Source organism: Chelonoidis abingdonii, chromosome 14 (assembly GCF_003597395.2).
Source record: "Chelonoidis abingdonii isolate Lonesome George chromosome 14, CheloAbing_2.0, whole genome shotgun sequence".
Taxonomy (NCBI): Eukaryota; Metazoa; Chordata; order Testudines; family Testudinidae; genus Chelonoidis; species Chelonoidis abingdonii.
Window position 1 is genome coordinate 30,848,721 of NC_133782.1, and position 22,841 is coordinate 30,871,561.

The following is a 22,841-nucleotide window of genomic DNA, read 5'->3' on the forward strand; positions in this document are numbered from 1 at the left end:
TCAGCAGTGCTGGGACCAAACCAGAGCCCAGCGCATGTCTGCTGGGACCAAACCAGAGCCCAGCGCATGACCCCTGCCCTGCACACCCGGCCAGGCTAAGCACAGAGGGGGAACCCCAACTGATTGGGCTGCATGGAGAGGCCAAGAGTCCAGGGTGGGCAAGTAGAGAATGGAGTGAGGAAGAGGAGGCTGCTGAGGGCCAAGTGAGCAGCATGTGTTGAAGGAGGAAAGCTGCTGTGACCTGGCTGCAGCCAGCTGGGGCCCCTCAAGCCCAGATGGCAGTGCTGTATTGAGAGCAGGGCCTGGTCACGCTCACCTGCACGGCACACCAGGGCACAGCCTGAGTTTGTCACCCAGCCCATTCTGTGTGGGCAGGGAGGGCCGAGAGGGCACATGCCTGATGACTGGCACACACAGCAGGGCGGGGGGAGTGGGGAGTGCCAGGCAGCACAGGCTTTACTGACCGCCTCTGGATGAGATAGTCCTCCAGGATGTCCAGGCAGCGCACCATCTGGGAGAAGATCAGCACCTTGTGCCCACCGGCGATCAGCTTGGGCAGCAGCTTGTCAATCAGCACCAGCTTGCCAGCGGCCTGGATCATGGCCTGCAGCTGGAAGTCCAGCGCCTCTGGGCTGTGCGACTTACGGAAATCTTCCAGGATTTTCTCCTCCGCCCCTGCAAAGCAGGAGGGGAAATCAGCCCTGGCTAGAACTGTGGCCTGCCTGCCCTGCCCGGGCACAGCCATCCTTGCTGCCTGGGCACAGCTGCCCTAGCCTTGCTCTCCACTATCACACACTGTGGGGAAGCAGGCCCCAGCTGCTGCCAGAGCCAGGCCCGACACCCGAATCAGATGGTCTAGGAAGCTGGTAAGTGTCCAGAACTACAGAGAGTAATGACTGCACCTCACTCAATGCCCCTGGATGGGAGCTGCTGAAAAGCACCCGCCCTAGGTGGAGCTCCTCACCAGCATGAGGCAGGGGGGCTGCAGCACTGGCGCAGCTCACAGTGCTGATGAGGTTGGGCATGTTGGTGTGTCCTGTCCCGGTGCCCCATGCCCCATGGCTCACCATTGATGAGATAGGGGTGGTTGCAGCACTTGCGCAGCTCCATCATGGTGTTGATGAGGTTGGGCATGTTGTGCTGGTTGGCGCCCTTGGACAGGAAGGAGAAGTTCTTCTCTAGGATGGCCCGGTAGTATTTCTTCTGGATGTTGGTTAGCTCCACCTCGATGATGGTCTCCTGCTTCGGCGCCAGGTTCTTCTCCACATCATCCTTCAGCCGCCGCAGCATCATAGGCTTCAGGATTGACTGCAGCTTCTTCACCTGCCCAGGACAAGCGCAAACACACTGTCCCTCCCTGCCTCATGCATGGCAGGCAGTGAAGACAAGTGCAGAGCCCTCCTGGGGCAGCCACCATGCGGGTAAGGGCACTGTACTAATCGCCTCCCAGGGAAACCAGGGCAAGCCCATTCTGCTAACACTGAAAGAGGACTTCTCCAGCGGCCAGCCCTGCAAACCGCTGGAGTCTGAGAGCCAGGATGGGTATGGCTAGCCTTGGTTACACCGGTGCAGCCCCACTGCTTTCACCAGGGCAGGTGTGTGACTACCTGGCCTTGTGCCCAGAGTTCATATACACTTCTGCGCGTGAGCCTGGCTTCCTCCCAGAGCAGAGATCATTCCCAGGGGCACGTGGTCTGAGAGACGCCTGCTGAGCAGAGGCCCGTGTGAACCCTCACTGCACAGTTCATTGCCTCCCTCTGAGCACCCAGTTTATATCCAGCTCCTGCCTGAAGTGAGCCTGCTCTGTGTGCCCCAGTGCAATTCCTCCCCTTGTGGGCACAAAAAGTGTTGCTAGCACAATGCAGGCAGCTGCTCTGAACTGGGCCTGTTGTGAGCGGAAGGGAGGTCCAGGGCTCCAGTCCCACAGGGATGCTGCTTGTTCTATGGCTCCATGGGCTGCACAGTGAGGAGGGGCAGACTCTGCAAGCTCCACCCAAGCTCTCAAAGAGCAGCAGCAGAGTCCTCCAGATGGACCCAACGCCAGGGATTCCAGAGGGGGTGTGCAGAACCAGCTGACTGTGTGTGACAAGAACCTGCCCCAAAAGGCACAGCTTTTACACAGCAGAGCCACTGACACACTGATTTAACTGTCCCCGTTGCATCTTTACATTTGGGAATGGGGACCAGCAGGAAGGACATGTGCACAAGGGTGATGTGCATGCGTGTAGAGGTTGTGGGCTGTACGCGTAGGGTCCATGCAAGTGAACATGCACGGTGCGTACTGGATGCAGAGGCGTATGCTGAGCATGCATGGGGTGTGAGTGTGCTGAACATGCAGGGGGGTGGTGAGTGTGCACAGAGAATATAGGAGATGTGCAGAGAGTACTGGGGAGGGTGAGCATACAGGGACATGGGGGGTGCGGTGTGTGCATTAGGGTGTGTGCTGTGCATGTGCCGAGCATGCAAGAGTCGTGGTGAGCGTGCAGGGCCATGCTATGGATGAACAGGGACTGTGGGGTGCATGTGGGTGACTGAGGAGATGTGCGGGCAGGACATGGAGAAAGTGCAGGGGCTGGGGGCATGTAGAGCATGCGGGAGGGGTGCTGGACATGCAGGGGCTGGAGATATGCTGAGCATGTGGGGCCAGAGGGGGGCTGGGTGTGCAGAGCCTGGGGGTGCTGGGCGAGCAGGGGTAGGGGTGCCAGGGGTGCGGGGGACTGTAGATCTGCCGAGCATCTGGGGGGTTGGGGTGCTGAGTATGCGGGGGCTGTGGGTGCATGCAGGGTGCTGGCTGCAGGGGGGCTGGATGTGCAGGGACTGGAGGGGCTGGGCACGCAGCGGCTGGGGATTGCTGGCCATGTGGGGGCTGGGGATGCTGGGGCACGCAGGGAATGGCGGGAGGTGCTGGGTGCGTGGGGGCTGTGGATGCACTGGGTCCGCAGGGGCTGTGGATGCGCTGCGTGCACAGGGGCTGGGGGCTGACTGGGCACATGGGGCTGGAGATGCTGGGCATGTGGAGGGACTGTGGAGGTGCAGGGCACGTGGTGGGGCTGTGGGTGTGCTGGGTGCGTGGAGGTACCGGGCGCGTGGGGGGTGTGTGGGTGTGCCGGGCACGTGGGGGGGCTGTGGAGGTGCTGGGAATGTGTGCAGACAGGCCCAAGGTGGGGACCTAAGTAGCAGTGAGGGGAGTTAGCCCACTCCAGCCAGGGCCATGGCTCAACCCCATCTCCATTTTCTGTCTCCCAAGCAGCTTCCTTCTCTAGAGCTTTGCTCGCCCCCCGCAGAGCCGGTTCTGTCTCCAGGGCTGGGCCCAGGGCACTCTCAGGCAGAGTCTTAGCTTGCAGCGAGGAGGAGCCTTATTGCCTTCGCTGGGATTCAAGTTAAGTGCATGCTTAACTGTTTCTGGATTGGGGCCCAGGTGTGCTGGACCCCGCCTCTGCAGCTCCTGGGCCCCACCCCCAGAGCCCCATCCCCACAGCCCTGGGCCCTGCCAGCCCCTGAGCCTCACCCCTGGGCCCTGCTGGTACCTGCTCCTCTGTCTTCAGATCCCCGAACTCCTCCAGGAATGCTGTCTCCGAGGGGAACTGCTGGGGCTCCAGGAAGTTCAGTAGGCTGAAGAGCTCCTCCACTGAGTTCTGCAGGGGCGTCCCGGTCAGCAGCACCTTGTGTTCCTGAGTAGAGCAGGGTCAGGGCTTCAGTGCCAGGGGGCAGTGCTCGTGCAGCCGGAGCCAGAGCAACGGGTTCAAAGGGGCTGGCAGGATCACTCCAGGGACACTAACTTGCCCTTGCTATGACTTCACTCCTGGGGCAGGAGGCCAGGGTAGCGATGCAGCTGATTGCAAACCCCAAGAGTCTGAAGGGCCAACGCTGGCCCAGGGCACTGGTACCGATCTGCTCCAGGTCAGCAGGCCCCACACCGTCCCTAGTCGAGACACAATGGCCATGCACTAGAAAGTCTCAGTCCAGCCCTGACTAGACTCCGAGTCACAGGATCAGCAGGGATGCCAAGACCTGAGTGGTGCCAGGGCAGGGCTGCGGTAGCTCAGCACCAGCAGCACATGGGAAGCTCACACTGCCCCTGGCTGCGCTGCCTGTTCTCTCTGGGGAGGAGCTCTCCTGAGTGCTGCTGGGCCAGGCCTGGGCCCCCACAAGAAGGACCATGGCCCAGCAGTAAGATCAGTAGCCTGGGAGGCAGAACTCTGGGGTTCTATTCCCAGCTCCACTGCTGGCAAGTCTCAGCACTGCTCTGGGCCTGCATTGCCCCCCCCCGCCCCCAGCCCAATAAAAGGAGGCTGACAGTAGCGACCTGCTGGCGAGCCTCATGTCTCTACAGTGGCAGGCTGGGGCAGAGCAGAGCAGGACTGTTAGCAGTCACTGCCTGTACTTGTTCCTGTAACAGGAGACACTGGCCGAGCAGGGGCCTAGAGTAAGTGAGCCCAATGGGGCCAGCCTCTCTGGAGGGAAATGGCACCCCTGACTTTGGGCAGGCAATAGACAGTCGATTACACCCAGCTTGAGGTGAGCTCGTGCTGCTCCCCGGGCACTGCATTAAATGCTCACATTTATCCCCGGGTCGCTCCTCACGTGGGGAGCAGCTCCAAGAGTTGCCGGTTGAGAGAACGGACGAAAGCCGGGGGTGCTCGGAAGCTGCACCTTTCCAAGGGCATCGTGCAAAAAGCTGAACACGAGGAGCCAGCGAGCAGCGCAGGAGCAGGGCCAGTTTGAAAGGCAGAGTCCCATTAGCCTTGTACTGCCCACACCTGCAGGGCGGCTGTGTGGGCAACTCCCCCTCCCCCCCCATCATGGGGCACGAGAGAGTCAGAGTCACTGAATACCATGAAAAGAGCTTGTTTCTAGAGCACCTTTTATCCCAGAGCCCTTTATTTACCATTGCTAATAGATGGTCTTTGTACCATCCATCGCTGGAAAGCAGCTGCCTCTAGGATAGAACACAGCAGCTGTGCAGACAGGGGCAGCCGCGAGGGGCACTCTGCCGGAGCCGCGGGGGTGGCAGGCAGGGTGCCTTCGGTGGCTTGCCTGCGGGAGGTCCGCTGGTCCTGCGGCTTCTGGACCTCCCGCAGGCAAGCCGCCAAACGCAGCCTGCCTGCCGTGCTTGGGACGGCGAAATGCCTAGAACCGCCCCTGTGTGCAGAACAGTACCACTGCAGGACAGATGGGGCAGGGAGTGCTGGAGAACAGCAGCTCCCTCTGAGAGTGCAGGGGACGTAATTAGCCAAGGTGGTCTGGCCAGGAACAGAGGTTGATGTCCCTGCTCTAGTGAACTGGGCCACAAGCTTTGTAACGAGCACAAGTGGTCAGAGCCCCTCTGCTAATGTCCTTCCAGCAGCACCTCATGCTGGGTCAGCAGCATCTGACGCTGCCCTGGAGGGCCCCAGCCGAGCACCAATCAGGCCACACAGCCTGAACTGGGGAAATTATAGCTCAGGGTGCAAAGGCTGAGGGCATCTTCCCAAGGACAGCCATACCAGTTGACGGGGAGGGCTCGTTTCCCTTCACAGCCCAGCCCCGGCTGTGCAGGAACAGCACTACGATGTGGCTGAGTCTAGCCCGCTCTACGCTCTCGTAAGCAGCCAGTTCTCACCAGAGCCATGAGCTTCAGTCCCTCCAGCAGCTTGCAGTTCCTGTTCTTCAGCCGATGGGCCTCATCAATGACTACGCAGCGCCACTGTATCTTCTTCAGCTCGGGGCAGTCGGCCAGGATCATCTCGAAGGTGGTGATCACCACATGGAATTTGAAGATCCCTGGAAGAGGGTTACCCTGAGGAGACACAAGCCAGGCAGTGCTTTACTCATGCCGGGCAGTGGGACACCCCAGACAGGCAGGCCAGCTGGACACAGCTATTGGGCAGCCCAGCCCTGATCTGCGACAGCTCTCCAGAGAGCCAGGGGCTTCATCAGAGAGGCATTTCAGAGAGTGTGCTATAAGTGTGCTCTAATGTATCTGTGCAAAGGGAAGGCACTGCCATCCCAGGCCACAGTGACCCCGCAATGCCAGCCATAGGCCTTGCGCAAGGCCAGCGGGGGGACTGGCAAGCTGAGGGGCTCCAGCAGCCAGAGGGTGACGCAGCTGGAAGTGCTGGCCTTGGGAGGACGTCCTTGGGGACACTGGGACAGGGCTGCACAGGGGTCCTGACAGGCCGTACCTCGCATGCACTTTAGAAACTTTCTCTGACTGCAGACCCCCCGAGACCATCTCCCCTCACGCAGCAGGCTGCAGTGCGCATCCAGCCAGGCTTCTCAGGGCCCCTCCCTGCAAGTGCAGGAAGCTCCTAAAGGGTCTGTATCCCACAGACTGGATGCCTCCCTACCCCTCAGATTGGGTGCTCTTGACACTCCAAACCTGCAGGCTGGGCGCCACCTGGCCCTCCGTGCCTCAAGACTGGGTGCCCCCCGCAGCCCACTGCATCCCCCCAGCTCACCATTAGGACCAGCTCCAGTGTTTTTGCCGCCCCAAGCGGCGAAAAAATAAATAAATGCCATGATCAGCGGCACTTTGGTGGCAGCTCTACCACCGCCGCTTCATTCTTCGGCAGTAGGTCCCCCTCTCCGAGCTCACCGCATCCCTCAGGCTGAGTGCCCCCCTGGCCCTCTGCACCTCACAGATTCAATGCCCCCCAGTCCACCGCATCCCTCAGGCTGGGTGCCCCCCAGGCCCTCTGCGTTTCACAGATTGGGTGCCCCCTGGCCCACCGCATCCCTCAGGCTGGGTGCCCCCTGGCCCACCGCATCCCTCAGGCTGGTTGCTTCCCAGCCCACCACGTCCCTCAGGCTGGGTGCCCCCCAGGCCCTCTGCGCCTCACCGATTGGGTGCCCCCTGGCCCACCGCATCCCTGAGGCTGGTGCCCCCGGCCCACCGTGTCCCTTGGGCTGGGTGCCTCTCCAGCACTCTGTGTCCTGTAAAAATTCGGTGCTCCCAAAATTCTGCACCTCACAGTCTGGGTGCCCCCCACATCCCTCAGACTGGGTGTCCCCCAGCCCTCCACGCCCCACAGACCAGGTGCCTTCCCAACACACCACATCCCACACAGACGGGGGCCCTCTGACCTGCCGCTTTCCGGAATCAGAAAAGCAGGCTCCTGCCATGGAGGGGGCGAGCCCATTCTCAGCAGGGGAAGGGACCCACGGCGTTCCCACCCTTCTGCATGAGCAGGGCATGTCTTGGTTCAAGAGCACCTTCCCCACAGCTAGGGCAGCCCTGCGCATTGGCCAGACCCAGGCCAGTCGCTTCATGAACAACATTCCTCGTGATGCAGAGCTAGGCAGGGAGCCAGGCCGCAAGGGTGACCTCAGGGGATCTGTAACACTACACCCCATATTCATCCTGTACAAGATGAGTCATGTGAGGTGTGTAAGGAAAAGTTAGGATTTGCTGAATATGATCATCGTATTTGTGTGCATATTTCATTTTTGTATCTAAAGTTATGAATGTTCACTGTGTATCTGTATTTCAAATCTAGTTACACCTGAGGGACCACCTCTAGGGGCAAGATGCTTCCAGTCTAGATAGCTGTCTGGGAAGGGCCTATTCAAGGCAATGGGCCATCAGGGGAAACACTAGGTCTTAGGAGAAGCTTATCCCTCACCTGAGAAACCTTTCTGAGAACGCTCCAGACAGCCTGTAAGTAATGGCAGCTATGACTCAGCAAGGGCATGTGACCAGACCATATGACACTGATTTCCATTTTGGGTACCTATATTTTTCCATAACTGGGATTTTGGAAGAAAGGGTTCCCGCCATAAGTTAAACCTATATAAGGTGGGGTGTGAGATCACTTAGGAGCCTCAATACCCACACAAGGACACTCCTGGAAGCACCTAAGAAACAAAGACTGGACTGGGGGAAGCGCTGGTCCAGGCTAAAAGGGTTTCTAGCCTGTGTATGGAAACCTGGTGAACTGCTTGTATCAGCAGCCAGGGTGAGAGATTGCTAATTCGTATCCAATCGATCTAGTATTTTAGGCTTAGTTTGCGGTTTTGTTTATTTGCTAGGTAATCTGCTTTGATCTTATAATCACTTAAAATCTATGTTTTTGTAGCTAATAAATTTGCTTTTATGTTTTAATCTAAACCAGTGTCTTTGAAGTGTCTGGGGAAAATCTCATCTTGGTTTAGCACAAGCATATTGTGCATATTTCTCTCCACATTGAGGGAGAGGCGAACTGAGTAATAAATTCAGTTTGGTCGGGGTTTCAATCAGGGTAGTACGGTACAGCTCTGGGGTCCTAGGCTGGGGGGCTGGAGGTTGGCTGTAGCCTCTCTATTGTTATTTCACGTAGTGGCTGGTCAGCCTGCATATAACTGCAGCTGGGTGTGTCCCTGCCTGTGCAAATGCTGGTGGGAGTGTAGGACTGGGAGCAGTCTACCGCTTGTCATAGCAGCACAGTGTGAGAGGGAGCCCAGGTTGGTGAGTCAAAGGGCTCAGTGGTACCCCAGTTCCAGGTAGTACCCCAGGGAGAACCATCACAGTAACCATCCCAGGAGCCACAACAGCAGTGGCCAAGATGGAGAGACCCGAGAGTCAGTGGGCCATGGGGAGCTGAGAGCGGCAGGCACCTGTGCATCCCTGTACACCATCTCGTACTGCTGGATCATCTGCCTGCTGATCTGGCTGCCGTGGTACACGATGGCATTCATCTCCGTCCAGGTGCGGAACTCCCGCTCCCAGTTGGTGATCGTGGAGAGTGGTGCGATGATGAGGAAGGGACCATGAATGTCCATCAGGAAGATCTCAGAAAGGAAGGTGATCGACTGGATCGTCTTCCCCAAGCCCATCTCATCCGCTAGGATGCAGTTCTTCCTGTGGATGCAGCACAACACACACGGGGAGACATTACGCCTAGGGACACATTTAATGGGCAGCAGGTTTAAAACAAACAAAAGGAAGTCTTTCTTCACACAAGCCACAGTTAACCTGTGGAACTCTTTGCCAGAGGATGTTGTGAAGGCCAAGACTATAACAGGGTTAAAAAAAGAACTAAATAAATTCATGGAGGATAGATCCATCAATGGCTATTAGCAGGATGGGCAGGGATGGTGTCCCTAGTCTCTGTTGGCCAGAAGCTGGGAATGGGCAACAGAGAATGGATCACTCCATGATTACTTGTTATGTTCATTCCCTCTGAGCACCTGGCATTGGCCACAGTCGGAAGACAGGATGCTGGGCTAGATGGACCTTTGGTCTGACCCAGTACAGCTGTTCTTATGTACACAGCATGTTGGGGAACCCACAGCACTGACACTGCCTGCCTTGTCACCTTGGGCAGGTCATGCCACCTCTCTGAGCCTGGGAGCACTGCAGACAGACTTGCTTACCGGGAGGGGGGGGGGGGGGGCTCAGAGGGGGAACTCAGGGCCTCTAAAGCACTATGTGGTGCTCACATTAAAGGTAGTCCAGGACCAGCCACCCAAATATCTGCAAATTACAGGCCCAAGTTCCCACATCAGTGGGAAAATGCTCACACAACTGCTGTGGGTGCACACACAAATCAGGCTACTGTGCATGCAAAGGCCTCACTGTCTCCATGTCCATCTGCTCCAGCTCTTTGTGCATGGGTCAGTGCATAGCACTGTGCACATTTCTGTCTCGTAAGGGCATCTATGTCCCTGCTACTGGGAGGGACACACCAACACAGCTAGCACCAACCAACCAACTACCCGAGGGACACCCAGTGGAGTCTTCATTCTCCTGAGGCCTCACCAGCCCCATGAACGTACCAGCACCCAGCACACACTTCATGCCATCTGGGAGGAGCCGACTTCATTGGTATTAAACAATCATAAAGGTAAAATTACAAAGAACAAAGCTGTATTAGTTGCTGCTGACATGTACCCTAACAGCAGGGGGAGCAGTGACTCAACAGCCCATGGGAGTGGTGAGCCTGGGGGAATTCTGAGCCACTGTGCCCATGCAGAATTTATGTTCCCTGCAGATTTTTTTTTCCTCACAGACAACAGATTCTATCAGGGAGGCACTGCAATTACACCTTTCACCCACAAAGGGCTGCTGTGGCACCAGAAAAGAGGGCAGCTAACTCAAGGCCAGAGCAGCCAGCTGCCGTGGAGAGGGAGGGGGAGGACTCCCTTCCTCACAGCGTCCTGCCTGCGGGGTCAGGTGAGGAGGAATGGGATATGGGGGGCAGCCACAGCAGGACACATGGGGCTGCTGGGGGCGTCATACAGACTGGGGTTCAGAACGGCTAGTGAGGGGCATAGACTGGGATGGGGCACAAGAGCTAGTGGGGTGACAGCATTGAGCCAGGGGCTGATGGGAGTGGGGGTGCAGGGCCACATGGGGAGGGGGGAGGAGCGGTGACTGAGTTGGGGCATAGAGACCCATGGAAACGGAGGAGGCGTGGCTGAGTGAGGGTGCAGGGACACTTGGGAACAGGAGGAGAAGGGCGGCTGAATGGGGTGGCTGGATGAGGGAAAAAGAACACATGGGGAGGGAGATGCGGTGATGGGGAAAGAGGTAGCTGAGTGGGGGTGCAGGGGTGGATGGGAGGAGGGGCAGATGTCCCTGACTGAATGAGAACGGCTAAGAGTCAGCCAGGGTCTGCATGGGGGAGGCTCCCTAACAATCCCTCCTCCTGTCCCCATACCCTCCCACTCACACCCAACAATCCTCCAGGCTCACTCCCAGGTGCCTGCCCAGCAATTACTTCCCTGTCCCTCAGCTCCTCTGTTACCACAGTTCCCCTAAACCTTTGCACTGTTTCTGAAGGGTGCGGGAAATATGTTTCTGTATTGAAGTGTAAAGGAATTATTACTCAGAGTTCTGTATTAATGTGACTAGTAAGGAATCTATTTGTCAAAACACATTTCCTGAATATTTTTTTGTTGTCCATATGGTTACAGACATACATGCTGACAGGTATTCTGAAATAAATTACCAAAATAATTGAAACTGGCATGCTTACATAGTATTATTTTGACAAATAAAATATGCAGAATTTTAGAATATTGTGCACAGAATTGCTAATGTTTTTGCGCAGAATTCCCCAAACATAGCTCATGCATCTGCTTCAGGAAGCACCCTTCCACTCCAACGGCACAACATTTCCCACGGCCACTGACGTGAAACGCTAGCAGTGCTCCTTGTGGTGGGGCCTGCTCCAGCCCCGGCTCACCTGTTGTACCAGTTAAAGAGCAGCCAGTTCATCCCCTCCAGCTGGTACTCCCGCAGCTGATTGCTATTCTTATAGTCCCGTGATTTCTCCAGTTTCTGCCAGAACTCGGAAGCGGGGCGCTCCTAGGAGGGAGAGCAGAGAGCATGACCCACGGAGAGGAACAGGCTAGTGCTCAGCGAGGTGTAGTCACAAACTTGGGACAAGGGACAATGCTGGGCTCAGGCTGAAAAGGGAAAACTTGGGAAAGAGGTTTCAAAATTATTAGCAAGCATCAGCTGATCAGCAGCAAGGCCTCAGCCCCTAGATCCCAGCAACTGATTTCCCCCATCCCTAATGTAGGGGATGCGGGGGATCTGGGTCTCAGGATCAGAACTGCAGGGAGGTGCAGGTCAGGACTGAGGGGCATTGGTAGCACTGTGGAGGGGGCACAGGATCAGAACAGCAGGGGTGGCAGGCCAGGATCAAGGGGCATCAGAAGCACTGAACCAGCACTGGTGCTAACAGGCCACCCTTTCCCTGCATCACAGAGAAGCCGAGGGGTGCTTTACCACATGTTTGATCTCTGGTGGGATCTGCAAGGACTCGAACTCTTTGATTTTTCCGGGGTCAACATCTTCTTCCAGCTCCCAGGTGCTCTCCTCGTACGGCAGCGAGCACCACTTGACCAGGTAGTGGGTCACCTCCTGCAGCGCAAGGAGAGGTGCTTTGGGATCAGGGAGAGGGACAGGTTCTGGAAGGTGAGGCCCAGGGGCCACACCTTTTCTTGCCCCACGGGGTGTAAGCCCCCAGCACACATATTCCATTAGCATGCACCTGCATGCGCACCAGCCCATCTGCCTGCACATACTGCACACACACAAAGACATTCACACACGTGCACACATGCATCTGCCTGCACGCACAAAAACAAAGGTTATGGCTACACTTGGAATTTCAAAGCACTGCCGGAAGTGTGAGTGTGGTTGAACCGGCAGCGCTGGGAGAGAGCTCTCCCAGCGCTGCACATAACCATCCTCTACGGGTGTAGCGTGCAGCGCTGGGACCCGCGCTCCCAGCACTGCCGCCCTGATTACACTGACGCTTTACAGCGCTGTATCTTCCAGTGCTCAGGGGGGTGTTTTTTCACACCCCTGAGCGCGAAAGTTGCAGCGCTGTGAAGTGTGAGTGTAGCCATACCCAAAGACATGTACACGCATATGTGCTTGCCTGCTTGCACACACACATGTGAAGACATGCAAACGCAGCCCATGCAAGGATGTGCAGATCCAGACCTCTGCTCAATCAAAACTCGGCCCAAATATCCCCCTGCATGGGCAGGGCCCTCAGGGTTCAAGGTCTCCCCAGGCTCCAGATGCCAGCCGACAAGGAACACAACACACCATTCTCTGCAGGCTAGGGAACTGAAGGATCAGGCAGGGACTCAGCACCAGCCTCAGGGAGTCTCTGCATTTCTAGCTCCCTGCTCCCAGCACTTCTCCCCTCTGGGTTTGCTGAGTCAGCCTGGCGTGCTGAGTAGTACTTGGGGATAAACACACTGGAACCAGCGCTCCTGTAACCCAGAGCTCCCGGCAGGTCCCATAAACAGGCAAATAAACTTGCCTCCCCAGGGCACTTCCACTGAGCTCCCCCCGGGCACAGCCTCTGCCCTCCTCACTGCGCCTTGCTCCCCCGCATCCAGATGAGGAGCAACTGCATGCCAAGGGTGGCACTCACCTCCCCGGTGTCAGAGTCCTTTGTGTGAGCCACCTCCAGGATCCGATCCACCTCCACATAGTCTGGGTTGAACAAATCCTCATCAGGCTGGTACAGCGGGAGGAGAGAGAGCGACATTTTCAGTTTGCCTCCTGGGCTGAGCAGGCGAGGGTGCAAGGGACATGGTCCCAGGGCTCCGCAGTGCAGGGACCACATATCGGAGTTGGCCCCAGCATCTGCTTCAGGGAGCCCAAGGAGGTGTCGGGAAGGCAGGCCCCTTGCTGCCCTAGAACGCATGAGGATGCTGGCTCTGTGCTGTGCTGATGGGAACGAATGTCTGCCTGAGCTCAGCTAGTAAGGAGCTCACACCCAGGGCACAAGCTAACTCAGGGCCTGGCCCTGTGTGCTAGTGCATCCAAGGGCTCCCGCCGACGAACAGCCTGGCACAGCCCCAAGCAGGCCTTCATACCCCTCCCTGTCCTGGCAAACCTCAGCAGCCTGGGTCACCTGCCAGACAAAGTCCCTCCTGACTCTCCTCTGCCAGCTCAACACAGCCAACAGCCCCGGGCCTGGCACCAGGTTACAGGGGCCCTCACCTCCCCGGGGTCCCTCCACCCTTCCTGGCAGGAGCAAGCTGCAGAGGTGTCACCGCCACTCTGGCATGCTAGGGGGGTTGGGAGCGGGGAGGGGAAGGAAATCGGTTTCCTTGCTGTGCAGCTGAGAGGCCGAGGCAGAGCATGGCTTGCACCCTGTCTGGGGTTAGGTGGTCGATGCTCTCCAGTAGGGACGCTGCGTCTGCACACTGGGCAAGGGCTGGGAGTCGGAGCCTCTGAGGGTTTACAGCTGTGCTTACAAAGACATGGCCATTTCCTCGAGGCTGATTTACACTCGCCAGGCAAATATCTCTGGAGCGAATGGTGAATGCTAGAAAACGGCTTCCAATCTGCTCACAACGCAAAGGGGGAGGGAGCAGCCCAGCAGGGCCTGGGTGTTTATGGCTCCTCTCTCCCTGCAACATCCCTGCCCCACGAGACCTCACTCACCCGCGCCATGAACAGGCACATTGCACAGATGAGTGCGTAATGCCAGAGGGCTCTCCACGGAGCCACACTGCCCCCACACTGCCCCCACTCCTGCAGCAGAGATACATCACGGGCTGCAAGAGGAGTCCAGATGCAGATGCCACCCCATGTTATACACCCCCTGCCCCACTACATACTGCCCTGGCACAACGATGCCATATGCCCCTGCTCACACTGCCCCACTATACACTGTCCTGGCACGATGGTGCCATACACCCCTGCTCAGACTGCCGCACTACACACTGTCCTGGCACGATGGTGCCATACACCCCTGCTCACACTGCCCCACTGCACACTGCCCTGGCACGACGGTGCCACACACCCCTGCTCATACTGCCCCACTGCCCTGGCATGTGCCGCATGCCCCTGCTCACACTGCCCCGGCACAATGATGCCACACATCCCTGCTCACACTGCCCCACTGCACACTGCCTTGGCAAGATGGCGCCATAAACCCCCGATCAAAGTGACCATGACCTGCTAATTGAGGCACGAGGTGCCCATGCCAGGGAGAAGCCACAGCGGGTTGGGTTAGCGCAAATGTGGACGAACGCTGGCCTGAGCCCTACATCTTTCCTTAGACAAACATGGACTGTCAGTGTGATCCCCAAGAGCCATGGTGGGTTGTGGGCAGCAGGGCTGACAGCTTGCATCATGCCTGGCACTGTGGAGGGTGTCATTGGCCCCACAGGCACTGCTGAATACCTCTCCCCCAGGCCTGCTCCCCATGTGCCTGGGCTGCCTTTGAGGCTCCTACTGAGCTGAGGAGCAGAGCCCATCCAGTCAACTCTTCACCCCGCTGCCACTGGGCTGGAGCCGGCAGCCAGCCCCAGGACTAGGCTAAAGGCTGCCTGGACGCCTCCGGCTGGCCGTTGTGCCTGCTCCATGTGATGCATCACTCAGAACAGAGCTGGGGCAGGTTGGGCTGAGCCAGCCGTCAAGCTGCAGCTCCTGCACTGTAACTGGGGACAGCTAGGCAGAGAGCACGGCAGGCAGCAGCGCCCAGCCGGGACTCACAGGCAGCACCCTGCCAGTTCAACTGGCCCAGCTCTCCAGAGAGGAGATAGAAGTGCCAGCCACCCGGCCATGGCCTCACCTCCGTGAAGATGTGCTTCATCTGGGCCTGCTTGTTCCGAAAGCGCTTTATCTTCTGAGAGATCCTGGGGTCCTTCTCCAGCTCTTCCAGCGTCGCCCACTTGCAGTGCAGGTAGGAGCTGCAGAACAATAGGCAGCCAAACATGAAAGCCTGGTGAGTCACGATCCCGGCCCGCTCCCAGCGTGGAAGGAGCCCTCAGTGACCCCCCCACTGCACTAACCCCTGGTTTGTAACACAAGGCCAGAGGCTGGGAAAACAAATGGCTCCGGTACAGCTGAGACTGAGCTCCATGGCCAAGGATCAGGGCTGCAGTGGCAGTGACTGCCTGTTCCTAACACCCTGCCAGGGGCATGGGCTCAGAGGGAAGCCCAGGGGGAGAGGTTCCAAGCACCTAGTCAGAGCTAGCACGGGCTGGGTTTGCAGCAAGCTGGCAGCCATCCCAGCAAGGTGGATGCTAGTGCGAGGGGAGCAGCATGGGGCACACACATGCACACACACCTCTACACACAGTGCCTGGGCGCACACACCTCTGCACACAACACATGTTCATACACACTCTGCACCCAGTGTACACCCACACCCACCTCTCTGAACCTGTGTCCACACACCTCTGCACACAGCGCATGCGCACATCTCTCTCCACACACCAAAAGCAAGTGCACATCTGCACACAGCGTGTGCACACACACATCTCTGTGCACACCATGTGCATGCACACGCATACACTGCTCCACACAGCACTTGCATACACACAAGCATCCACACACCTCTGCACACAGCACATGTGCCAATACAGAACATAAACATGGCACGTACAAGTTCCTGTACTTGACGTAGAATTCCTCCATCTCATAGGCCAGGCCGCCTGGGTGAACCTGAAACCAAGAGTGAGCGGGTTAGCACCAGCCAGCGCAGGGAAGGGGTGCAGGGCCAGGGACCTCTCCCCTGGTCAGGGCTCCGACTTCGCTCCTCTGGCCTGTGTGTGAGCTGTAGGCAGAACTGGAGCACAGGAGACAGCAAAGAGGGGAGCTGAGCAGCATGAGGCTCAGGAAGGTGACGAGCGCTGCCCCAGCTCTAACTCAAGGTTTCAGTGGCCCTAGAGGGCCAGAAAAGTAACACAGGGACAGAACTTCCTCCATGCGCTGCCCCAGAATATGCTTCTGCAACGGACAGCCACATGCCAATAGCTCACTGGACCCAGGCTCCCACCCAGCTTGGCTCACTGCCTGACTGATGGACGACGGCCCTCCTCTGCCTGAGGCCGGGTGGGCATGTTAGCCCCATCCACACGTCCCTCAGAAGTGTAGGATTCAGTAGATGTTGCACACAGCTGGCACTGGGGACCCTCTGGGACATGCAGGCTGTGCTAGACCCCTCTGCACGCACCGTGTCCCACCTCCACAGTCCAACCCCCTTCTCCAGAAAGGGCAGTGTTGTCATCTCTGCCCTTCATGGACATGCTCTGTTGTGAGGCTCCTCTGCTGGCCTCGCCCAGGCCCAGCAATGGCCATAGTCAGCCAGTCAGAGCCCTCCTCTCATCATGCCCACTGTATCCTGAGAGAGCCCAGAGCAGATGCTCATGGGGGCAGCAGGAAGGGGGACTCCTGGTCAATGGGCTATGCCTCTTCCTTGGGGATGTCCAACTCCAAAAGGTGTGACATCACACTGCCTCAGCCCCCGGCGAGGTGGCCACAGGGCCATGTCAGTATACCAAAGCTGTGCCCAGGTGCTTCCCCTGTCTAGACACAGGAGAGGAGGGACACTCACCTCCTTCTGCACCAGTCTGGAGGAGAGGATCTTCTCAATGATGTTGGCATCATCCTCAGGGGGCTCCTGAGGGCACCGAAGGGAAAGCAGAATCAATACCCTGGCCTGGTAGCACCCGCATCCCTGTCACACAGAGCTCACTGACTGCCCCCCTCCCCTTTCTCTCTTTGGGCTCACAACAGTGTGGGAGCCTGGAACTGGCAAACAATGGGGAGGGGCACCCCCCAAAATGTTCTTCACGGTCGCAGGTCAGGGGGACAAGAGCAGTACCACCAACTGCTCTTCAGCCAGGCCAGGAGCAGCTTCAGGGGCCCCTGGATGGGGCTGCGATTTTCAGGGCTGCGTTTGGGACCAGGAGAGGGGATGCATCATCCTGGCACCTTGGCTCCTCCTGGTGGCACTCAGCTGAGGCTGCCCAGGCCCTGCCTGAGCCCCAGCAATGCCCAGCACCAAGGCGCTATCCACTCCTGGCAACACACACACAGGCAATGGCGCCAGCAGGCCAGGGGACGGGAAGGTGCTCTGCACTGGGGGCTGGACAGAGCCTCAGGGCCATCATCTGCCTGTTGGTGCATCAGCTCCAGCCTCTCCCGGGGGCACGAGGGAGCCAGCAGCACACAGCACACGCACAATGGGAGGCACTCAGGGGACACCAAGGCTGCACAGGCACGATACGTGTCCTCTCCCACCTTGCAGTATCACTGAGGCAGAGTGTCCCAGGGCAGGGCATGACTCCCTCTCTCCACGGGAAGGGGCTTGTGCTCTGCAGCAAGGCTGGAGCAAGTACAGAAGCAGACAGCCAAGGGATGGGCCTGAGGGAGGGTGTGGAAATACAGGCCACAGGCTCCTGAGACCAGGGCAGTTGTGCGCCCAGCTACACCGGGGTAAGCCCCACACAGGGGAGCCCAGCTACACCGGGGTGAGCCCCACACAGGCGCACCCAGTTACACCAGGGTAAGCCCCACACAGGGGAGCCCAGCTACACCGGGGTGAGCCCCGTACAGGGGTGCCCAGCTACACCGGGGTGAGCCCCACACAGGGGAGCCCAGCTACACCGGGGTGAGCCCCACACAGGCGCGCCCAGCTACACCGGGGTGAGCTCCACACAGGCGCGCCCAGCTACATGGGGGTGAGCCCCACACCAGGGAGAGCCCCACACCTCAAGGCTGGCTTCATCACTATCTGTGCCACTCACAAACTCCCCATCTCCATCCCTGGGGGCACCATGGGGTGCAGCCATGCCCATTGCCTGCACATGGGTGTTGTAAGAACCTTGTGGGTGAGTTTGTTCCTAGCCTGGGAAGGGCCAAGGTGCCAGTGGGTTTCCCTAGCCACAGTTGCCATGGTCACCTCTAAAATGCTGGATGTCAGATGGCGAAACGAATGCAGCCAGCCCCAGTGGCCACAGCTCACTGGACCTGCTGGCATAATGCCGCAGGGGAGCTGGAGGCATTGAGCCTTTGCACACACCAACCCACCCGGAGTGGGGTTTTCTCCGGGGTGTATTGGGGGTCAGGCCACATTTGTTCTGCTCAGAGGGAAGCAGATGCCAGGTGTGAACAATGGGCAGCGGGAGCTCGGGCCTGCCAAAGCCACTTCCCTTTCCCATTTGGATTTGCCAGAGTCTCTCAGGAAATCTCACTTGCAAGATCATTTCCATGGGCCAGGCTAGGATCACAGGCCTGTGACAGTGGCCAAAGGTGAATCAGCAACAGAGAGGAAGGGCCGCACATCTCCCCTGGGAAGAGGAGCAGGGTCGCCTTGAATAGCTCAGTAAAGGAGATGACTAATATTCACGTGGAAGCTTGGCTGAGAGCTGACTAAGGGGCACCTGACAACAGTACACAAAGAAAGGCTGTAACCAATATTGAACAGCTTCGCTAAGGAGAAGGGAACAAGCAGCCAGCGCTTGACACTCACAGCAGAGACCCAGCCAAGAGAAGCTGTCACCGTCAGCCAGGACAGAACTCTGACACAGAGGGGCCTGGAGAGAGCAGAGACTTGGGCACCGAGACAGCATGGAGACAGGCACATCCCAAATGCCTCAGGACTCATAGTGAGTGGGCAGCGTGCCAGATACAAGGTGATGAGGCTACAAAGATGGCGAGCACAGCGCTGGGCTGCAGACAGACCCCATGCCCTGGAGCAGGGAAGCAGCTGCCCCGTGCCGCATGGATGGGCTGTGATCACATCCCCCACACAAGGCACTTCATTGCCAGAGATGCCAAGAAACTGGAGAGGGGTCAAAGATACCAGCAGGCTGGACACACTAATCTCCAAGCCTTCAGTCCCGACAGTTTAGTGTGGCTGGGGATGCAGAAGGAGGGACATGGCAGCAGCCCACAGACACCCCCAGGGCATTAATGCCAAGGAGGGAGGGGATCACTGAGTGTGGTGCCAGGGGCAGAGCTGGGAGGGTCAGGAAGACAGTCTCCCCTGGGAACAGTCTCCCAGAGAAGGGGCAGGGCAGGGCCTGCAGAAACAAGAGGAGCTCAGGCCCCAGACCATGGGCTGAGAACAGGCCCTTGCTGACCTGGCAGACTGACATGCTAGGGCTCTGGATGGTAGTTCCCATTTCTCAGCGCTAGTTGGTGCTGGGGTTGAACACTTTACTTCCTGAGAGCCCCACGCACGCTCTGCAAGGAGCCATGCTGAGCGCAGCTGGATGATGCTCTGGGAAGCTCTCACCCATCTCCTAGGCACATGTACTGCCCCACGCAGCCGGCTCCCCCTCAGACCCACACGCTCCTGCTTGCTTTCAATACACAGCCAGCATCCCATGCGTGCCCCTCCCCCAACCCACCAGAGCCCCATCCCCTCTCTACAGGGAGTGCTGGTGCAAGACAGGCTAGCAGGCCCTCCCGTACCTCTGCCTGCCATGCCAGCGTGGACGCGGAGAGTGCGGAGGCTCGCCCAGCTCCCAGCACTGCTATCGTCTCGCCATCGTCATCCACCACTTTGAAATCCAGGTCCTCGTTGTACTTCCTCCGCTTCACCTGGCGGCCCGAACGGCGCTTCTGTGCGGTAGACAACACAGGCAGTCAGAGGGCTGGTGGACAACACCACCTCTCCCTCCCCATGGAGACGGGGACTCACAGAGGAGGGGAGGGTGCAGGAGGGGAGACACACCAGCCGCACCTGGGAGAATCCCATCCCCACCCAGGCCTGTGGGACAACGGTGACTTATGCAGCAGACACTGACAGAGTGCACAGCTATTCTCACAGGGATTTCCGTCTCCATGTCTCTTGGCTCTCACACAGAGAACTACCAGATATCAGATCCCCTCTCCCCAGGCCAAAACACACAGCTGCTCACACACTCCCTGTGAACCCCCAACAGGGAGCACGGTGTTTGCACCCAGCATTCCAGCCCTGGGGTTCAGGTGCATCCATTTTGGGTGCATCCTGGTAGGTGCCCAGGGACCTCAATCCTCGGAAGCCCGGGGCATTGAGGGAGCCTGGCACCTCTCAGGATTGGTTTATGCCACATACTTTTCAAGCCAGGCTCAGAGGTGGTGGGGGAGCACCGAACACAGGCCAGGGCTCAGGCTGGGGGGAGCACCAAACGCAGGCCAGGGCTAAAGGATGCTGGGGGATGGGGAATCCCCTGTCCAAATCACATGGGCTATCTCTTAGGGGACCCCAATGGAGAGCTGTGCCACTGCTGGACTGTGGAGGGAGGTTCTCAGTATGACACTCCCACCCCCATGAATGTAGGAGGCTGCCTCTAGCACTGCCGCCAGAGACCAGCAGGGTTCCACAGTGTGGGGGGTGCTGCCCATGCTGTGCTCAGCACACCCTCCCGCTGGTCTGAGGAGCAAGGCTCTCCCAGTCCCACTGAGCTGGGGAGCAAGGGGTCAGAGGGGAACATGGCCAAGTGACGTGCAAGGGCTGCGTGCTGGGATTAACCCTTACATTACCAGCCGCAAACCTGGCCGAGGCAGCTATCCAATGACCAACTGCTACCTGGATGCACTGAGCTCCGAGCTCAACGCACAGGCACCCAGATGTAAGAAATCAGCTGTAGGAAGTCAGAGCTGTGTTAGAACCCCAGGACACACAACAGACTATAGCCAGCTGAATCCACTGAGGCCAGGGCCTTGCACATACCTGGCTGTCGGCTGACTCAGCAGACTCCTCAGGGCTCTGCAGAGATGGGCTCAGGAGGCCTTGATCCAATTCCAAACTCTCCACTGGGATCTCGTTTTTCCTTTTCCCTTTCTTCTTTTTCTCCATGGGGGTTGGTCCTTGCTCCTTGCTGCCAGGAGAGACTGACAGTTAATCCCTTCTCCAGAGATGTCAGAGCTCAGCATCCAGGGAGAGGCCAGCAAAACCATTTGCCTTCAGTTCTTTAATCCCACTTTAGGGAGCTTCTGCATCAGGTCACCAGGATGCAGAGGCCAGTGGGGAAAGCTCCCCTTGGGAGTGACTCTAGACTGTGCGCAAGGCACCTGGCCCTGCAGTCACAGCGTTCTGACCATGGGCCTGGCCCCATGGTCAGAGTGCCACACGGACGTGGCCAGGATGCCTGGCCCCGTGGTCAGAGCGCTGCATGGACATGGTCAGGGCACCTGACCCCATGGTCAGCCCTGTCAGGGAGTGTAGTCCTCTGCTCAGAACAGGAATCTGGGAGTGATAAGAGGAGGTTGCCTATCTGTAACTGAAGACTCTCTGAGATGCATGGAATACCCTACCTGTATTCCACTGAGGGTTCTGCGCATGTGCCCAGAGCTGGAGCTTTTAAAAGTAGGAGTGTCCATTTCCACATATGTGCCCTTGGTTTCCTCCGAGGTGATAAAGAGCGGGGCAGACTGACCGTGTCCATAGCTCCTTCTCCACCACAAATCAATCAAATCCGCAGCAGAGGGGAAGGAGGGCAGGACTGGAATACAGATAGGGGCCACACACCTCAAAGAACCACCACTTACAGGTAAGTCACCTTCTCTTCTTCTTTGCATGACAGTCCTTATGGTATTCCACTGAGGGTGATTAACAAGCAGTATCTTAGGCCACGTCTACACTACGCGATAATATCGAATTAGCTAAAATCGGTTTCATAAAACTGATATTATAAATTCGATTTCACGCAGCCACACTAGGCACAGTAATTCGGCGTTGTGCGTCCATGGTCCGAGGCTAGCGTTGATTTCTGAAGCGTTGCATTGTGGGTAGCTATTCCGTAGCTATCCCATAGTTCCCGCAGTCTCCCCCCGCCCGTTGGAATTCTGCGTTGAATCATTGTCGTGGGTGGTTCTGGGTAAATGTCATCAGTCATTCCTTCCTCGGGAAAACAACAGCTGACAATCCTTTCGCGCCGTTTTTCCCTGGATTGCCCTGGCAGACACCATAAGCACGGCAACCATGAGCCCGTTCAGCTTTTTTTTCCGGCACCGTATGTGTACTGGATGCCCCAGACAGAGGTGATACTCCAGCGGCTACACAGCAGCATTCATTTGCTTTTGCATGATAGCAGAGATGGTTACCAGTCGTTCTGTACCGTCTACTGCGGAGTAAACCTGGCAATGAGATGACGGTTATCTCTCCCCCTCTGTACTGTCCACTGCTATCATGAGTGCCCCTGGCTGAGATCAGCCGGCGACACAAAAGCAAAATTGGGAATGACTCCCCGAGTCAATCCCTCCTTTATGGTTCTAAAAATAGAGTCAGTCCTGCCTAGAATAAGGGGCAAGTTGTACTAGAGGACCATGTATCAGAGCACAGCTGCTCCGTGTCAGTATTCACTGGGGGTGCCCCTGCAGCAACCCATCCGTTGCTTCTTCCTCCCCCAACCTTCTGGGCTACCGTGGCAGTGTCCCCCCCATTTGTGTCATGAAGTTATAAAGAATGTAGGAATAAGAAACAGAGACTTGTTAGTGAGATTAAGATGGGGAGGCAGCCTCCCGGAGCTATGATCTCCTCTTTGGGGCTTTTCCGGTTTACCTGCCCGCTGCATCTGAGTTCAGATTGCTGTCCAGAGCAGTCAGTGGTGCACTGTGGGATACCGCCCAGAGGCCAATAACGTCGATTTCCATCCACACTAACACTAATCCGATATAT

The 22,841-nt window shown here is 57.7% G+C and overlaps 1 protein-coding gene across 21 annotated transcripts in view; it reads right to left on the minus strand.

Annotated features, from left to right (window-relative positions):
• Positions 1-22,841, minus strand: part of CHD6 (chromodomain helicase DNA binding protein 6) — a 208,712-nt gene that overhangs the window by 73,618 nt on the left and 112,253 nt on the right. For 20 of the 21 annotated variants that reach the window (XR_004374872.2, XM_032789286.2, XM_032789270.2 and 17 more), the window contains 13 exons: positions 20,895-21,042; positions 19,652-19,801; positions 16,785-16,850; positions 15,834-15,892; positions 15,018-15,135; positions 12,861-12,947; positions 11,696-11,830; positions 11,148-11,269; positions 8,575-8,818; positions 5,603-5,779; positions 3,528-3,671; positions 1,068-1,323; positions 465-675 (listed from right to left, as the gene is read on the minus strand). Coding sequence is in view for 20 of the 21 variants with exons in the window: in XM_032789286.2 (XP_032645177.1) it covers positions 465-675; positions 1,068-1,323; positions 3,528-3,671; positions 5,603-5,779; positions 8,575-8,818; positions 11,148-11,269; positions 11,696-11,830; positions 12,861-12,947; positions 15,018-15,135; positions 15,834-15,892; positions 16,785-16,850; positions 19,652-19,801; positions 20,895-21,042 (1,917 nt within the window). In the remaining variant the exon portion in view is untranslated. The remainder of the gene's footprint in view (positions 1-464; positions 676-1,067; positions 1,324-3,527; positions 3,672-5,602; positions 5,780-8,574; positions 8,819-11,147; positions 11,270-11,695; positions 11,831-12,860; positions 12,948-15,017; positions 15,136-15,833; positions 15,893-16,784; positions 16,851-19,651; positions 19,802-20,894; positions 21,043-22,841) is intronic. The other variant, XM_075072325.1, reaches the window with a different exon arrangement.